This window comes from Phyllobates terribilis, unplaced genomic scaffold (genome assembly GCF_046119375.1).
Source record: "Phyllobates terribilis strain yellow unplaced genomic scaffold, ASM4611937v1 Scaffold_12__6_contigs__length_324123572, whole genome shotgun sequence".
In the NCBI taxonomy this organism is placed as follows: Eukaryota; Metazoa; Chordata; class Amphibia; order Anura; family Dendrobatidae; genus Phyllobates; species Phyllobates terribilis.
This window is the reverse complement of record NW_027362772.1, coordinates 302,675,622-302,692,926: the sequence shown is the minus strand read 5'-3', so window position 1 is coordinate 302,692,926 and position 17,305 is coordinate 302,675,622. Positions and strand designations below refer to the sequence as shown.

The window sequence follows — 17,305 nt, the reverse complement described above, 5'->3', positions numbered from 1 at the left end:
TATCAATGAATATAGTTTGTCCCCGCCAGTATGCAAACGAGATCAAGGAGAGACTGATTAATCAGCATTTTACTTGCATAGAAAGATAGATTGCCTCGGCCGCTGGACGGTCACAGGAGGATAGAGAATGTCACCGCAAAAAATGTTCTTTCAGCTGTTAATAAGCTAATGCTCATAAGTATCTGGTTAGGAAAAGGTATGAAAATGACGATAGATGCCTAAGATGTGTTGAGATGGCTATCGCAGGGTTATCCTTTTCCCAGATGAACCGGTAAGACCATCATGTCAAGGACTGGGTTGGAAATTGCCTAAAACAAATAATTCGGGATGCACAGAGTATCCAGTGGCCGTTTCATTCATGTTCATTGATCCCGACAAGTGACTTCATAACTTTTTTTTGTTTTTTGATCCTCAAAGTATGTAAAAATCTTGTAAATATTCAGAGGATAAAACCCTGATATGGTCGTGTCCTTACTTTATTACGAGACCGGGCTGTAATACACTTAATACGGGGATTTCCATCTCTTTGTGTGTTCAGAAATGTTTTCACTCGGTGCCAACAAACCGAGATGCGGAGAAATCTAACCACAAAGTATAACAAAAAGTTACGGAACGTTTACCTTTTCAATGATTAAAGGGTTATTCTCAACCTAACCAGTATAACAGATTAACAGGAAAGGTGCTTGTTGGTGGTCCGGTTGCCAGGACCCCCCACTGATTTCCTAGAACTGGGCTCTGAGATGCTCATTTGGAATAGTGCAATGGCCGGAACTCCACTGCGCCGGTAGTGCAATGGCCGGAACTCCACTGCGCCGGTAGTGCAATGGCCGGAACTCCACTGCGCCAGTCATCGTGCATGGGACTGCCGAATGTCCAGGGAATAATCCTTTAAGATTTATGCGCATAAGGCCAAAAGACCCTTTTTAAACGTGGTATTGGGCCAAGTAGATAGTGATACTATTCATTACCTCTTGAAAATAAAAGTTATCTTTCTTACCCCCTCCCTCTCCGTTCCCGCCACCCCCTTTCTGATGTTCGTTTTTCTTCTTTAATTTTGCCACGAGACAGACTTGTGTCACTTAATGCAAAACGAGTGAGATGGCATTTCAGCTCAGAGGCTTTATAGACTTGCTGAACTTTTGTGAAAGATCATCCCAGTCCCGTTTCATTAATAATGAAAAGGAGGGGGGCAATAAAACCGCTCCGTTCCAGGATGCACCATAGACTCGGAGCGAGGGGTTAGCCTCGACTGCCGATAATAATGCTGCCCCCTTAACCCCTCTGCTAGCGGTGGGTCCTACAGCTCACATTATATTCTCAAGCACCTCCGACCTCATGTGCGGGCATCGGGGTGCAGGGACGTAAATCTGCCCCTCCATCCATCTGCAGCTGTAGAATATTTTGCCTTTTTAACATTTATCCTTTTATTTGCAGAATAGATGATAATTGTTAGATTGGTAAAATGGGAGACCCCCAGGTTGAAGAGTGAGCATACTCGGCTGGTTAAAGTGGCTGCCCAACTTTGAGGCCATTTTTTTTGTTTGTATTTGGGGCTAAAATATTTTTTTTTTTCATTAAATATTTTGCATGGTTTGGCCTTTACTTTAAGTTTCCCTGCACATACATTTATGATATGGTAATAAATCAGCTGAGAGGAGCTAAAAAAAAAACGTAATGAGCTCCCTGAAGGATTCTCATTTCACTCATTCTGCAGCCAGTAACACAGTGTAACACAGAGGCTGCAGAAGGCAAATGGAACAATATATTTTTTTTATTGAAGCCCAATTACAAATATAATTTTTAGCCCCAAATAAAGTAAATAAATAAATGGCCCCCCAAAGATAGACAACTGTCCCTGTGTGGAGCAGTAGTGTCCTCGCTCGTCCACTCGCCAAACAACTCTTCTCCCATGATCCTGGATGGATTTTTTTTAACGATTGGTGGGGGTCTACGTGTGATCATCCCGTTTTCCTAGAGTGTTAATGACCCCATCTGTTTTTTTCTTCCCACAGACCCTCCTCCCTCTCGATGGAGGGAATATGGCGCCCTTGCTGTCATCCTGGCTGGCATCGCCTATGGTTTCCACCATTTGTATAAGGTAGGAGATTTTTTTTTTTTTTTTTAGAATATTTTGTATCACAGGAGAATTTCCTGTTCACTGGTGGTAATGTAATAGATTTAGCAGCAGTCCCATGTAAAGGCGAGATGATACACACACAGTAGTACTGGATAACGCGCTCAGCTCTGCTGCACCGGACCCCACCGCATGGCTTTGATGTCCAGGCCTGATCTTGGGAGGGTCCGGCTCGGCTGGTGATTGTGACACACGCCGCTCCTGTATTTGGGCTCCGGTTAGGTTTCCTTTGTAATGAATGGTGTTCTGTTCCAGCTTGCATTCCTTTTATTTTATGCTGCTTTTAGTTGTTACACCCAAAATAATCTGATTAATTACCTGAGTAATGTCTTGTTTTTCTTGCAATCGTTCCATCGGCTGTCAAAACTTTTAGGCTTCTCATTTTTTCGCACAAACCATGAATAAGCATCACATATCCATTCGTCCTTGCTATAGTCACAGTGGGAGCAGCCATACATTGGTAGGGGGGGTGTCGCATTTTATTTATTTTTAATTATTATTATTATTTATATATATTTATTTTTAAAGGGGTTGTCAATCTTTGGCAGCACATTTTTTTTCCCTTTAAATGCATGTATTTGAGGCTAAAAATACATTTTTGCAATTGGGTTTCATTACAAATTTTGCATCATGATCTCACTGATGGATTCTCAGTTAACTCATTCTGCAGCCAGCAATAGAAAAAGACAGTTCAACACAGCGGCTATAGACTGCAAACTGTGCAACATTTTTTAATGAAATTAAATTGCAAAAATTATTTTATGCCCCAAATGCATGCCTTTAGGTGAAAAAGGACAACATCTTTTAATTAGATAGTAATGGTGGGTCACCTGTTTGAGAGCATTTAGCCTTATCTCTATAAGAAGTGCGGCTGGGCCATTCTTATTGTTGGCATTGATGCTTGTATTAATAGTTGGAATCCACTTAACTGACTCTTCAATGCCTCTAATGGGGAAACTTGCTTTGCTGTTGACGGATCCACTTGTAAATGCCAGGTTTAAAAGCCCCCATATATATTAGATAAAAGTCAGACGAACCCACTGACTATTGGATGCGTACAGGGGCCACTTGTCTCTTCCCAACAAATGCTTTGTGGTTAGAGAAGGATCAGGTAGGTGAAATTTAAGCTCCTGATCCTCCTCTTTCTTTTTTCTTTTTTTTTGTCGAGGAAGATGAGCCGCTGCTAGAGATCTATGGCTGTGTTTTTCTTTCTTCTGCCTATTGAAAACTCAGGAGCGCTCAGAGAGTCGATGTGAATGGGGGAGCCAGAGGGTTGTTTTATGTATTATGGCCAACTTAAGGCAGAACTCCTTCTGGAAATACGGGTTTCTTATTGTAATATCTGGCCTTAGCGGATACAAATACAGGTGAATCTCACTAAATTAGAATATCATACAAAAGTTACAGTAATTTATTTCAGTTCTTCAATACAAAAAGTGAAACTTGAGTATTATATAGAGTCATTACAAACAGAGTGATCTATTATATAGAGTCATTACACAGAGGGATCTATTTCAAGTGTTTATTTCTGTTAATGTTGATGATTACGGCTTACAGCCAATGAAAACACAAAAGTCATTATCTCAGTAAATTAAAATAATTAACAACAAAACACCTGCAAAGGCTTCCTAAGAGTTTAAAAAGGTCCCTTAGTCTGTTTCAGTAGGCTCCACAATCATGGGGAAGACTGCTGACTTGACAGATGTCCAGAAGGCAGTCACTGACAGACTCCACAAGGTCCCAGAGTCTGGAGGAAGAGTGGAGAGGCCACAATCCAAGCTGCTGGGGGTCTAGTGTGAAGTCTCCACAATCAGTGATGGTTTGGGGGGCCATGTCATCTGCTAGTGTAGGTCCACTGTGTTTTATCAAGACCAAAGTCAGCGCAGCCGTCTACCAGGACATTTTACAGCACTTCATGCTTCCCTCTGCCGACAAGCTTTATGGAGATGGAAATGTCATTCTCCAGCAGGACTTGGCCCCTGTCCACACTGCCAAAAGTACCAATACCTGGTTTACACACAACAGTATCACTGTGCTTGATTGGCAGCAAACTCGCCTGAGCTTCACCCCATAGAGAATCTATTATAGAGAATCTATGGGGTATTGTCAAGAGGAAGATGAGAGACCCCAGACCCAACAATGCAGACGAGCTGAAGGCTGCTATCAAAGCCACCTGGGCTTCCATAACCCCTCAGCAGGGCCACAGGCTGATCCCTCCATGCCACAGGCTGATCCCTCCATGCCACAGGCTGATCCCTCCATGCCACAGGCTGATCCCTCCATGCCGCATTGATGCAGTAATTGATGCAAAAGGAGCCCAACCAAGTATTGAGGCATTTACTGAACAGACATTTCGGATTTTAAAAACATTTTTTAAGCTGTTGTTATAAAGTATTCTAATTTACTGAGATAATGACTTTTGTGTTTTCATTGGCTGTAAGCCATAATCATTAACATTAACAGAAATAAACACGTGAAATAGATCCCTCTGTGTGTAATGACTCTATATAATAGATCCCTCTGCGTGTAATGACTCTATATAATAGATCCCTCTGTGTAATGACTCTATATAATAGATCCCTCTGCGTGTAATGACTCTATATAATAGATCCCTCTGCGTGTAATGACTCTATATAATAGATCCCTCTGTGTGTAATGACTCTATATAATAGATCCCTCTGTGTGTAATGACTCTATATAATAGATCCCTCTGTGTGTAATGACTCTATATAATAGATCCCTCTATGTGTAATGACTCTATATAATAGATCCCTCTGTGTAATGACTCTATATAATAGATCCCTCTGTGTGTAATGACTCTATATAATAGATCCCTCTGTGTGTAATGACTCTATATAATAGATCCCTCTGTGTGTAATGACTCTATATAATAGATCCCTCTGTGTGTAATGACTCTATATAATAGATCCCTCTGTGTGTAATGACTCTATATAATAGATCCCTCTGCGTGTAATGACTCTATATAATAGATCCCTCTGCGTGTAATGACTTTATATAATAGATCCCTCTGCGTGTAATGACTCTATATAATAGATCCCTCTGTGTGTAATGACTTTATATAATAGATCCCTCTGCGTGTAATGACTCTATATAATAGATCCCTCTGCGTGTAATGACTCTATATAATAGATCCCTCTGCGTGTAATGACTCTATATAATAGATCCCTCTGCGTGTAATGTCTCTATATAATAGATCCCTCTGCGTGTAATGTCTCTATATAATAGATCCCTCTGCGTGTAATGTCTCTATATAATAGATCCCTCTGCGTGTAATGACTCTATATAATAGATCCCTCTGTGTGTAATGACTCTATATAATAGATCCCTCTGTGTGTAATGACTCTATATAATAGATCCCTCTGTGTGTAATGACTCTATATAATAGATCCCTCTGTGTGTAATGACTCTATATAATAGATCCCTCTGTGTAATGACTCTATATAATAGATACCTCTGTGTGTAATGACTCTATATAATAGATCCCTCTGTGTGTAATGACTCTATATAATAGATCCCTCTGTGTGTAATGACTCTATATAATAGATCCCTCTGCGTGTAATGACTTTATATAATAGATCCCTCTGCGTGTAATGACTCTATATAATAGATCCCTCTGCGTGTAATGACTCTATATAATAGATCCCTCTGCGTGTAATGACTCTATATAATAGATCCCTCTGCGTGTAATGACTCTATATAATAGATCCCTCTGCGTGTAATGTCTCTATACAATAGATCCCTCTGCGTGTAATGACTCTATATAATAGATCCCTCTGCGTGTAATGACTCTATATAATAGATCCCTCTGCGTGTAATGACTCTATATAATAGATCCCTCTGTGTGTAATGACTCTATATAATAGATCCCTCTGTGTGTAATGACTATATAATAGATCCCTCTGTGTGTAATGACTCTATATAATAGATCCCTCTGTGTGTAATGACTCTATATAATAGATCCCTCTGTGTGTAATGACTCTATATAATAGATCTCTCTGTGTGTAATGACTTTATATAATAGATCCCTCTGCGTGTAATGACTCTATATAATAGATCCCTCTGCGTGTAATGACTCTATATAATAGATCCCTCTGCGTGTAATGACTCTATATAATAGATCCCTCTGCGTGTAATGACTCTATATAATAGATCCCTCTGCGTGCAATGTCTCTATATAATAGATCCCTCTGCGTGTAATGTCTCTATATAATAGATCCCTCTGCGTGTAATGACTCTATATAATAGATCCCTCTGCGTGTAATGACTCTATATAATAGATCCCTCTGTGTGTAATGACTCTATATAATAGATCCCTCTGCGTGTAATGACTCTATATAATAGATCCCTCTGCGTGTAATGACTCTATATAATAGATCCCTCTGCGTGTAATGACTCTATATAATAGATCCCTCTGCGTGTAATGACTCTATATAATAGATCCCTCTGCGTGTAATGACTCTATATAATAGATCCCTCTGTGTGTAATGACTCTATATAATAGATCCCTCTGTGTGTAATGACTCTATATAATAGATCCCTCTGTGTGTAATGACTCTATATAATAGATCCCTCTGTGTGTAATGACTCTATATAATAGATCCCTCTGTGTGTAATGACTCTATATAATAGATCCCTCTGTGTGTAATGACTCTATATAATAGATCCCTCTGTGTGTAATGACTCTATATAATAGATCCCTCTGTGTGTAATGACTCTATATAATAGATCCCTCTGTGTGTAATGACTCTATATAATAGATCCCTCTGTGTGTAATGACTCTATATAATAGATCCCTCTGTGTGTAATGACTCTATATAATAGATCCCTCTGTGTGTAATGACTCTATATAATAGATCCCTCTGTGTGTAATGACTCTATATAATGTAGGAGTTTCACTTTTTGTATTGAAGAACTGAAATAAGTTAACTTTTTGATGATATTCTAATTTAGTGAAATGCACCTGTAAGTTCCCAGTAACTTCTACACTTTCTTGGAAAAGTAACAATTTAAAGGAATATTATATGATGCGTTACATTATAAATGGTGCAGGAACTGCGGGGGCGGGAGAAGTTGAGAAGATCCCCAGTGTTGCTCCGCCCCCTTGCTCCACCCCTGCTGTTCTGCACTCTATTAGTTTTGCCTTGAGTGTCTCTTTAACTTTCACAAATCCCATATGGCCTCAATGTTTCTTCACCTGGCACAGAGGTACCTGCTTCCGCTAATCACCAGCAACAAGGAGAGCCGCAAGCAGCTGCAGCGCATCGAGTCCAGCGTGTCGGAGATGAGCGGCAGCGTCACACAGACAGGTAACGATTAACGGCTCCATTCCAGCCCCCCAACCCCCCCACCCCATAGTCATAACTTCATTTATCTGCTCACAAAATCTGTTCACATTTGCAAATGAAGACGCCGTCATTTCGGTTTAATTTGAAATTGCTTGTTTACTGTCGCTGCGGCCTCAATTAATTATGTTTTTACGGAAAGGATCCCAACCTCAGAATATTAATAAGGGGCTGGAGTGACAGCCCTTTAGTGAAGAGGGAGGTTTAAGCTTCATTCTCCCCATCACGACAGCAAAGGTGGGTTGTGTATGTGCCGGGTGCAAGACTGGGCAGCAGTGGGTTACCATATATAATATATTAAAGTTATACTGATATACTGGACTCGGGGGACTTGGAAAAGCTTCTTAGAGTAGCAGAGATAGCTAAGACACCGTTCACATTTGCATCAGACGCCACATTAGAAGCCTCGGCGCCAAAGGAAACTGGTGCCGAAGACACTAGTAAATAGGATATTTTTCTTTTAAACTACTTTTATTTTCTCTGCTGCACCTAGTGAGTTCAGCGCTACCACATCCAACAAGGCCCTAAAATATCTGGCTAAGTAAACTCTTAAAATGAGTCCGGCAAGCCCAGCCTGGATCATATGCTGAACAGATCCAGATGGTGGATGCTCCATGGTCATATATGAGACACCAAAAAGATAATTTAATTCCTTTTATTTATCCAAAATGCATCATCCAAGTAACGTTTCAGCAAGCAAGCATAAGCCAAATGGCCGATTAAAAGCTGCGCCCGTGGAGTGGCGCAAAGGGAATTACCATTATGGTCATATATGAAATCTCGCAGCCATATTGCACCCTTGCGTGGGTTACTAGATGGCTTTTATGGATGCCATGCGGATGGCAGATTCCACGTGTAGCTGCTGTAGTGAACTGGCAGAGGTGTGCAGTGATCACTTCTCCATCCGCCAAATAAATGCAAAAAAATTATGAAAAATCTATGTGTCTATACGTGCACAAACACACACACATCAATATGTTTTATATTAACCCTCTCCAGGCCCAGATCTGGGATGCCGTGCGACACAATGGAATTCTTCTTGCTCAGAGCCGTCGCCACTTTCCACCCAACTTTTTTCTTAAATTAGCTATTTTTGTTTTATCTTTTTAAAAAAAAAAAAAAAAAAAAAATCCACCTTTTCAGGTTTTTGTCAATGTGTCATTCAGGCGGCCAAACCCAAGATTGTGAGCGAGAGCGTCAGCTCCCATCCCAGCCCTGACAAGGGCTTAAAGTGTTATTCTCCAGCCCTAGAACGGGGGGTGGTGTAGCTTCAGCAATGGCTGCGAGGCGGAGGGTTCCCCCGGGATCCTTCCTTTGTAAATCTATAAGGGTAAACTGTGATCTGAACGTACAGCGAGACGCACCGATCATGGCCCTGTTGTTTGCCCGCAGCCTCCCCACTCGCTCCGCACATCCCTCCTCCAGCAGCCGCTGTTAAAGAGATGACAGCCAAGGATAGATGGATACAGCAGACAGTGCCGGAGATACGGAGAGATAGAGCCATTGATAAATGGCTGTCTGTGATAAGGGACACACACAGCTATACTTTTCCATCCAGTCAGCCCTCCGCCACAGTGATACATTGCAAATCCCACAGATGAGATGGGAGGGGAGAGATTAGATGTGGAAGAGCATAAATCCCGGGCTGAGGGAGGCGCACAGCGGCAGCGGCGGCTCGGTTTAGACTGAGCTGGGAGCTGCCACTGAGCACATGATTAGGCCTTTGCTCAACTGGTTGATTTCCGAGTGTCATTCATCACATTACCGAGCAGCTTGTAAAGACACGGGGTGCGCGCCCTGACAGCAGTTTATTTCCCCTTTCTTTCCAAATCCGTCACGTCGTTAGCATCGCGGAGTTATGGATGGGATCCGGTAATAACATGACATGAACGCCGTGTAAAAGCGACACGGAAACTCACATTTGTGATAGAAGAGGCATGTAATGTACATCCACACAAGCAGCTATGTCCTGGCTTATATAACACCTGCATAATCTGAAGCGCTGTACAAAAAGTCCTTGCAGATTTCGACCCTGGTTGCATTTAATCCCTGGTCCCATTGCTGGAAAAAGTACTGAGCACTGAGCCGCCTGCTACTACAGGCTTGTCAGAAGGTGAGTCTTAAGAGCTGTGACTATTAAAAATCACTTATTTGGGCCCAGGCGTCTGAGAGAGAGACCCAAAAGCACAAGTACCGTAAACGACGCTTCATCGTTGGGGAGGCTCTTATGCTTTTTGCATCTGGCTCTATTGCAATCTTTACTCATAGATATTGGTATCTACCTGCTCGTTAGTGCCGGATGGATTAATTGCCGCTGATTGGGTTTAGCTATTCGTACATAATGAGTGAAATATCTCCTTAAAGACGATGAACGTCCTATTTCTTAAGCATCACTCTCTCGTCCACCCTCTTAGTGACCCAGTTGCAGACCACGTTGGCTGCCGTGCAGGAGCTGCTCCTACAGCATCAGCAGAAGATCCAGGAGCTGACGCAGGAGCTGGCCGCCACCAAGGTGAGAGACGCGACTCCACTACATTCTCATCCTGGTCATCTGCACGGCTATCCCTTTAAGAGCCCATTTCTTGCACCCATCAATCGCCCATAAATACGTATACCTTCATGATGGATTGTAAGCTCTTATGGCAAGGTCTCTGCTGCTGTGTTTTGGTACCAAATTAAGGTCTAATAGGTGATGTCTCTCCTTGTGGAGAGTGACAAGCCAAGCCTGGCATGTCAGAGTGAGGAGACTTTTATAAAGCCATGCATGCTCCTCTGGGAAATAAAATATTCAAATTGTGGCACCAAGTTAAGAAATATGCATCTTCCTTCATTACTATAGATGTTCCCATCCTCTGAAATGTATAAAGAAAACCCTAAAGAGCAGACTTTTTGTATGCTAGCTCCCAGGGTACAGGCCCTGGTATTTGGGGTATGACCGCAGTCAAGTAAAAAGAATGCGAACTTCGTGGGGGTAATAGAAACAAAGAAGTTTTTTTTTGTTTGTTTGTTTTTTTATGTATAAAAGAATTATTAAACTAATTAAAGTTTATTTAAGATGTCAAAAGAACTTATGTTGTCAACTCAGAATAGAGAGATTTTAGGGAACCTGTCAGTTCAGCCCCGGCGCGTAGAGGTTCACTGCTGAAACCAAGTCAGAGTTGTAGGAGCCACTTGAGACCTCCAGTATCTGGCCACAGGTCTCTGAGAAATAAACAGAGTCTCTGTAAGAAATGTCCTACCTGTAGTAACAAGAGTACTGTTCGGGGTCCGTAAATAGAAGACAGGATTTTGGGGTCTTTTGTAAAGGTCATCCCCCATATTGTCGTGCTGGGCCCAGTATCAGCTAATCTCCGGGTCATCCCATAAAAGGTGAAAAAAGTCCCCGGATCACTGTGACATATGGGGCCGACATCAGGGGATCTGGGGCTGAAACCTGTGATATATAGCAATTAAGATCTATAATTGTGTGGCCCCTTCAGAATAACGGGGGGGGGGGGGGGAACCAACTTGTGAGTCTCTAAGGCCGAGCGCCACTGCTCAATGACCGTAGCCCCAACCTCTGCCTCCTAATCGCTCCGTTGTTGGGGGGTCCATTAACTGCTACAAGAAAGTGTATTTGTAGACTTGTATGTACTTGGTGATCATGGGCATGGCTGACTGGTTACAGAATCCTCCTCCATTTATGTGTCACTGAGCGTTACAAATATATAATAAATGTACGTGTCCTATACATGTGGTGCAGGACTGGTCTGCTAACCCCAAATCGTGCCGCTCCGTTACGGATGGCAATGATAACAGAGAATGTCTGGTAACATTTACGGTTTTCTCCGGTCCCTTTATAGCCTTATACAGCGAGAGTTAATGGCCCCTTCGCTGTCAGGAGAAGCAATCAGTCAGACGGCACCTCGGTGTCTTAATCTCTTCTTCCCAGGTCCCGAAGTTCTGGTGCACAGTCTATCTGTATAATCTGCTAGGTTCCAGTTTGGGGTTAATATATATATTTTTTTTTATTTCATTATTTGTCTCTTTTTCTAGGCATCCAGCTCCACTAATACAATCTTGGAATCTCAGAGCATCCAGGAGCTAAAGTCAGAAATTTACTCCTTGAAGGGGCTGCTTCTAAACAGGTAGATGGGGTCATCCCCTTAGTGGGTACATATGGTGTAATATAAGGGGGACGGGTGCGGTATATAACAGGCATAGGGGGAATGGGTGGTGTCTTCTGAGCTCCTTGGAGTGCATAACGTCTAAAACGTTATGCACTCCAAGGAGCTCAGAAGACACCACCTATTCCCCCTATGCCTGTTATTTCAACCTACTATTGTTGCAGCGCGACGTGGTGGCAGCTGACGCACCTTATCATGTTGTCCTGGTCTAACTTCTACTGACACTATATGAACCTCATCTGTGATGTATATCTATAGACTTTGTGTACTAAAGGGGTTTTCTGATCCTCAAAGTCGAATATACTAACTTTAGCCCTATCACCACGTCTCTTGGTGTCTTTCAATGGGGACATATCCAGAAAATTTGTAAGATGGATTTACAGAGGTTTAACTTAAAGCTGCTGGACCCCAATGAAAAATCCAAAGCGGAGGATCCCTCCTTCCATGTGTCATTTGTAATACTGTGCCCCATTAGGCATCCGGGTAAGATTACTTCCTCTGCAGAACATTCAGAGCCAGTTTTACAGATCAGGATACCCCTAGATTCAGTGCAGTGTCTCTCTCCATCATGTGCGAGTCAGATCTAGGCGTCTTGTCGATTTCAAGCTTTTGTCTTTTTATATGGCCATACTATATGTTTGGACATATGTAATATTAAAGAGGTTGGGCATCTTCTAATTGTTTTTATAAATGTACAGGACATTCTAAAAAGTTTCCAGCGCTTAACGTAGGACGTATGAGCTGCGGTTTAGTACATGTGACTCTTGTGTGTGTTTTTTTTTTTTTTTTTCCATTACCAGGCGGCAGTTCCCTCCATCTCCATCTGCACCTAAAATACCTGCTTGGCAAATCCCAGTGAAACCTCCATCTTTACCAAGTCAGGCAACGCTAAACCACAACAGCAGCAGCGACATATCTCCCGTAAGTAACGAGTCCGGTTCTTCTTCTCCGGTGAAGGAGAATCACAGCCCCGAGGGCTCCAAGGTTAATTCCCACCATTTGCCGACCACTCGAGAAGAAGACCCTGAGATCGATGTGCAGAGTCAGGTGCGCATGGAAGTTCAGGGCGAAGAGGAAGGGGAGGAAGATGAAGAGGAGGATGTTGGACAAGCCGATGAAGAAGACTGCATCGGGGTCCAGACTGAAGACCGAAGAGGTGGAGATGGACAAATCAATGAGCCGGTGGATAAGTTGCGTCGACCTGAGGGAGCCAGTAATTAATGGACTGATGGTATATGATCAAGTTTCCAAGTATTTCTCCTAGCTGTCCTTCCCCCCCACCCTTCTGACGTCCATTTTAGAGGTCGCCCCCCCTGCACCTATCACCAGGAAACTGTGTGATCTTCTGTGGTACAATTCTATCTGTGAGAAAGAAGGATCTTGCAGACCAGGTTTACTCGTGCCCATGCAATGTTATTCTCCATCTAGCTACGCCATCATTGTGTCTGCACAGTCATTTCTGCACACATGTAAAGAAGTAGCCAAAGTTCAGTTCACGTTCACAGCCCTCGTCGGCCCGGTGCACTTGTCGGCAATCGGCTGGCATGCAAGGAAATGTGACAATGAAGGGCAGGATGCGACTTATATCCTCAGTTTACGAGAAATACACCCCCCCCCCCCTCCTCCAAAAATAGAGATGAAACAAAGAAATGTTCCCTTGAATTAATGTCAAATCACCTCTTGAATTGCGCACAACATGTAGTCACCGTTGGGCTCACTAATAGCGTGCATGCGTGTGACACGGACTGCAGACACGCGTCTCGTGTGAGTGCTACACGTGGTGAAGTTTCCAGTCTCATTGGCAAATGGAGACATCCAGAAAACATACTTTACCATTTAATGTCATATTATTACGCGTTTTATCTCTTCTCACCCTGACCATGGCTGTAATCTTCAGTCATTTTGTTACCTTAATCATTCACGTCTTACCGTCTTATTCGCACGTTATTGCTCAGTATTGGTTGTAAATCAGTTCTACAACCAGGCTGGAGGCGCGCCAGGCACCTCACTCTTCACTGCCAGACATTCAGAGTCCTTAAATACTTGTACTTAGATATTCTCCTGAATTGCAGCTGAACAGTCATTGAGAGTGATTCTCCCAACCTTCATCTCTCATCCCCACTGATTTCATCATGTTCTCCAGTGATTCCGGTGCTCCCCGTACTTGTCTTCATCCCATTGAGACGTTTTATCCTATTTCACCATTCTGACATTATTCTTTATTCAGGTGGGAATCCTTCCTGCTATCTACCCCATCCCAGCATCTCACAAATATCCCTCACACGTTTCCTTCTTGTAATTGTATATCCCAGCAGCTGTTGTTACTCTTCCTTCTCTTTACCTCTCATACCTCTATTTTTCTTTCTACTCGTCTTCTCCCTCCCTTCTACCTCTTATATCCATTCCTTCTCAACTATTGGTTTGTTTTTAGTTTCTCCTTATTTTTCCATCCATTTTTCTCCTTACCTACATTCCCATTCTTTTTTACTTTGTCAAACACTCTTTTCCCTATATCTCTATCCCTTCTTCATTTTTCCTTATCACTCATTCTTCTCCTTACTTTAGTGTCTTCCCTTCTTGTTTTTATTTCCTTTGCTTCTTTCTATTTCCTTTACTTCTTTCATGCTTTTCATTCACATCCTTACACCACCATCAATTCTTCTCATTTCCTCTTCATTCATTCTTCTCGTTGCCCCATCCCATCCAGTCTTCTCGTGAACTCCCCTCCCCGTCCAGTCTTCTCATGAACCCCCTATTCCCGTACAGTGTTCTCGTGAACCCCTCCTTCCCGTCCGGCCTTCTCGTGAACCCCTCCTTCCCGTCCGGCCTTCTCGTGAACCCCTCCTTCCCGTCCGGCCTTCTCGTGAACCCCTCCTTCCCGTCCGGCCTTCTCGTGAACCCCTCCTTCCCGTCCGGCCTTCCCGTGAACCCCTCCTTCCCGTCCGGCCTTCCCGTGAACCCCACCTTCCCGTCCGGCCTTCCCGTGAACCCCCTCCTTCCCGTCCGGCCTTCCCGTGAACCCCCTCCTTCCCGTCCGGCCTTCCCGTGAACCCCCTCCTTCCCGTCCGGCCTTCCCGTGAACCCCCTCCTTCCCGTCCGGCCTTCCCGTGAACCCCCTCCTTCCCGTCCGGCCTTCCCGTGAACCCCCTCCTTCCCGTCCGGCCTTCCCGTGAACCCCCTCCTTCCCGTCCGGCCTTCCCGTGAACCCCCTCCTTCCCGTCCGGCCTTCCCGTGAACCCCTCTCGCCTGTTCTTTTGTCTTTATTCCATTCCTCTCTTTAACTTTGCACCCTCTGCATTCCCTTCTCCCTACCTTTTGCCTTCCATAGTCATACCTCTCCCTCTTTATAATTAGTTTTTCTCTACTATCCTTTCTCACAAGTTTGCTTTTTTTTTCTTCTAGTTTTTCGCTCTAAATCACCGACTCATAGACAATAGAAAACATTGAACGGTTGGATTGTGAATAGTTTCAGTACTTCAGCTCTTCATATTCTGTAATTACCATGTTCTGGAAAATATTTTCTGTCTCATCCCCGAGACAAAAATAATCAAACACAGAGTCTGAACAATAGCCGGAACGACGTATAGAACATGTCTATCTTTCATTTCAGTGGATATCATTTTTTTTTTTTGCTTCCCCTATTTGTGCTTTTGATGTATATTCCTTGGAAATAGACAGAACAGGCCATATGGGGTTTAGCTACTCAATTTTATTATGTCTGGGACAGGAAAAAAAAAAGCTACGAAAATCCTTATTCATTGCATGAATGCAACGCCGCACATCCTTAATTTCATCAGCCAACTGTGCTCATTAGTGTGCTAATGTATAGATTTCCAGTAAAAATATAATTGTACATAATTGTAATAAAGATGAGTTAGACTATTTAATCTTGGCCTTCGCGAGTTTTATTCCTTGGGTGTAATTTATGCGGCGGGGTTGTCTTTGGGATTTTGTTTTTCTGTTAGAAGTAATAATAGGTTCTTACTTAATATCCAGCTCGCCCTTCCTCCATCATCAGCGACACATTTTCCTGAAGAAGATAGTGACTCACAACGAGGAGCAATACTCTGCACAGGTATGTGACAATACTCTGCACAGTCATCTCTGTTACTGGACGGCTGCACCCTGGAATAGTTTCACCATCGAAATCTACATAATATGGTGACTCCCTTTACTTATCTCCAACTGATTTTCATCTATACGAAATCCAAAAATGCACCGAGATTGGTTGGGATACGTGACGTATGGGAAAGTCGCCTCTTTTATTATAAATAGCGGCTTTACCTTTCACACGCCAGGATTTGTCGACTGTATTTTTTATTCAATTTCTTGTTTTATTTTTTTTTAGATTAATCTGTTAGTCGCTGGAGACCCTCTATATGTCAAAGTAGCCTTTGCTTTAGCACCTATGGCAACTCTAAAACTTAGCGCCGGTTTTACTAGATATGCCTCCATGGTGGAAGTTTTGAAAGTTTTAGAACTTATTTTATAGAAACAAAGTCGCCCTCGTCTTCAGTTGCAGCTCAGCGCAAGAAAATGGGTCTTAGACCAAATTAAGACATCTGTGCATCACGGTCCAAGTACAGTCTGCAGGTCTCCTATGACGTAGTCAACGGCCTCATAGGCATAGGTGAGGATGACTAGTTTAGTGCAGGATACCGCCGCCCGTCCATATTTTTCATTTAGAATTCGTTGCAAAACACAAAAGTGTCTAAGGGGGAAAAAAAAATACATTTTCCTCCATAATCTCCTGTAATAATGGGGAATATGAATCAATAGTGTCATGGGATGTGTAAATATTTGAAGGGGCATAATGGAGCATGTTCATAATGGGGTGCAGCTTTTTAGTAAGGTTAGACACTTTTCCTCCTCTTTCCCACCTCTTGCCTGTCGATCATGACCCAACGGTAAATGGCACCTCTAGATTTGCAACTGTTTTCAGCGCTGTAAAGGGAGGCTTAAAAAGTCTTTTAAAATATATATATATATCAACAGGATCGGATGACAATCTGTATGAGGACAGTCCGACCTATGTCTGCAGTTGGGAACATAAACCTAGTCAACAGAGAGATAAGTGCAGCAGATTGTCTGGCGGCTGCTTATCTCCCCTCTCCTCATGGCAAGAAACACGCGTGCTTGACCACCCAATTTCTTCCAGACAGGATAGTTAAGCGCTGACCCATAGCAATAAATATTGGTAAAAGTTACAGAACTGCTTCTACAAAACTTTCTTCATACTATGTCGAGCTACTGGGAAATGTCTGGGTGGTGGAGACCCCCAGGGCAATATCCCCTTTTTTCCCCTTCAATTTGTTTCTGCCAACAATGATGCTACTTGCAACAGATACAATGTTGCCTCTACTTATAGACCCTCAGATTGTATCTATGTGACACAGAGAGAAACCAATAAACTGGATTTATTCTTTCTTTTTTTTAAGAAAATTTTGCAAGGGAAAAAAAAAAAAGAAATTGTCAATTAAGTGGTTAAGTTGTGTCGATGTAACTGTGCATAAAGAGCAGAATTAGGTGATTATTTTTTCCTTCGCCCATAAATAGTCCCGACTTGTGTGAGAACTGTACTCCGAGATAGAGAGGAAAGCCAAAGACTGGAGGTATAAATCCTTCTCTTCAAGGACAAGATC

The 17,305-nt window shown here is 42.8% G+C and overlaps 1 protein-coding gene across 1 annotated transcript in view; it reads left to right on the top strand.

Annotated features, from left to right (window-relative positions):
- Positions 1 to 15,550, top strand: part of PEX14 (peroxisomal biogenesis factor 14) — a 161,326-nt gene extending 145,776 nt beyond the window's left edge. The window contains exons 5-9 of the mRNA XM_073657252.1: positions 2,013 to 2,098; positions 7,359 to 7,461; positions 9,912 to 10,009; positions 11,533 to 11,624; positions 12,464 to 15,550. Coding sequence (XP_073513353.1) covers positions 2,013 to 2,098; positions 7,359 to 7,461; positions 9,912 to 10,009; positions 11,533 to 11,624; positions 12,464 to 12,884 — 800 coding nt within the window. The 3' untranslated portion in view covers positions 12,885 to 15,550. The remainder of the gene's footprint in view (positions 1 to 2,012; positions 2,099 to 7,358; positions 7,462 to 9,911; positions 10,010 to 11,532; positions 11,625 to 12,463) is intronic.
- The last annotated feature ends 1,755 nt before the right edge of the window (positions 15,551 to 17,305 follow it).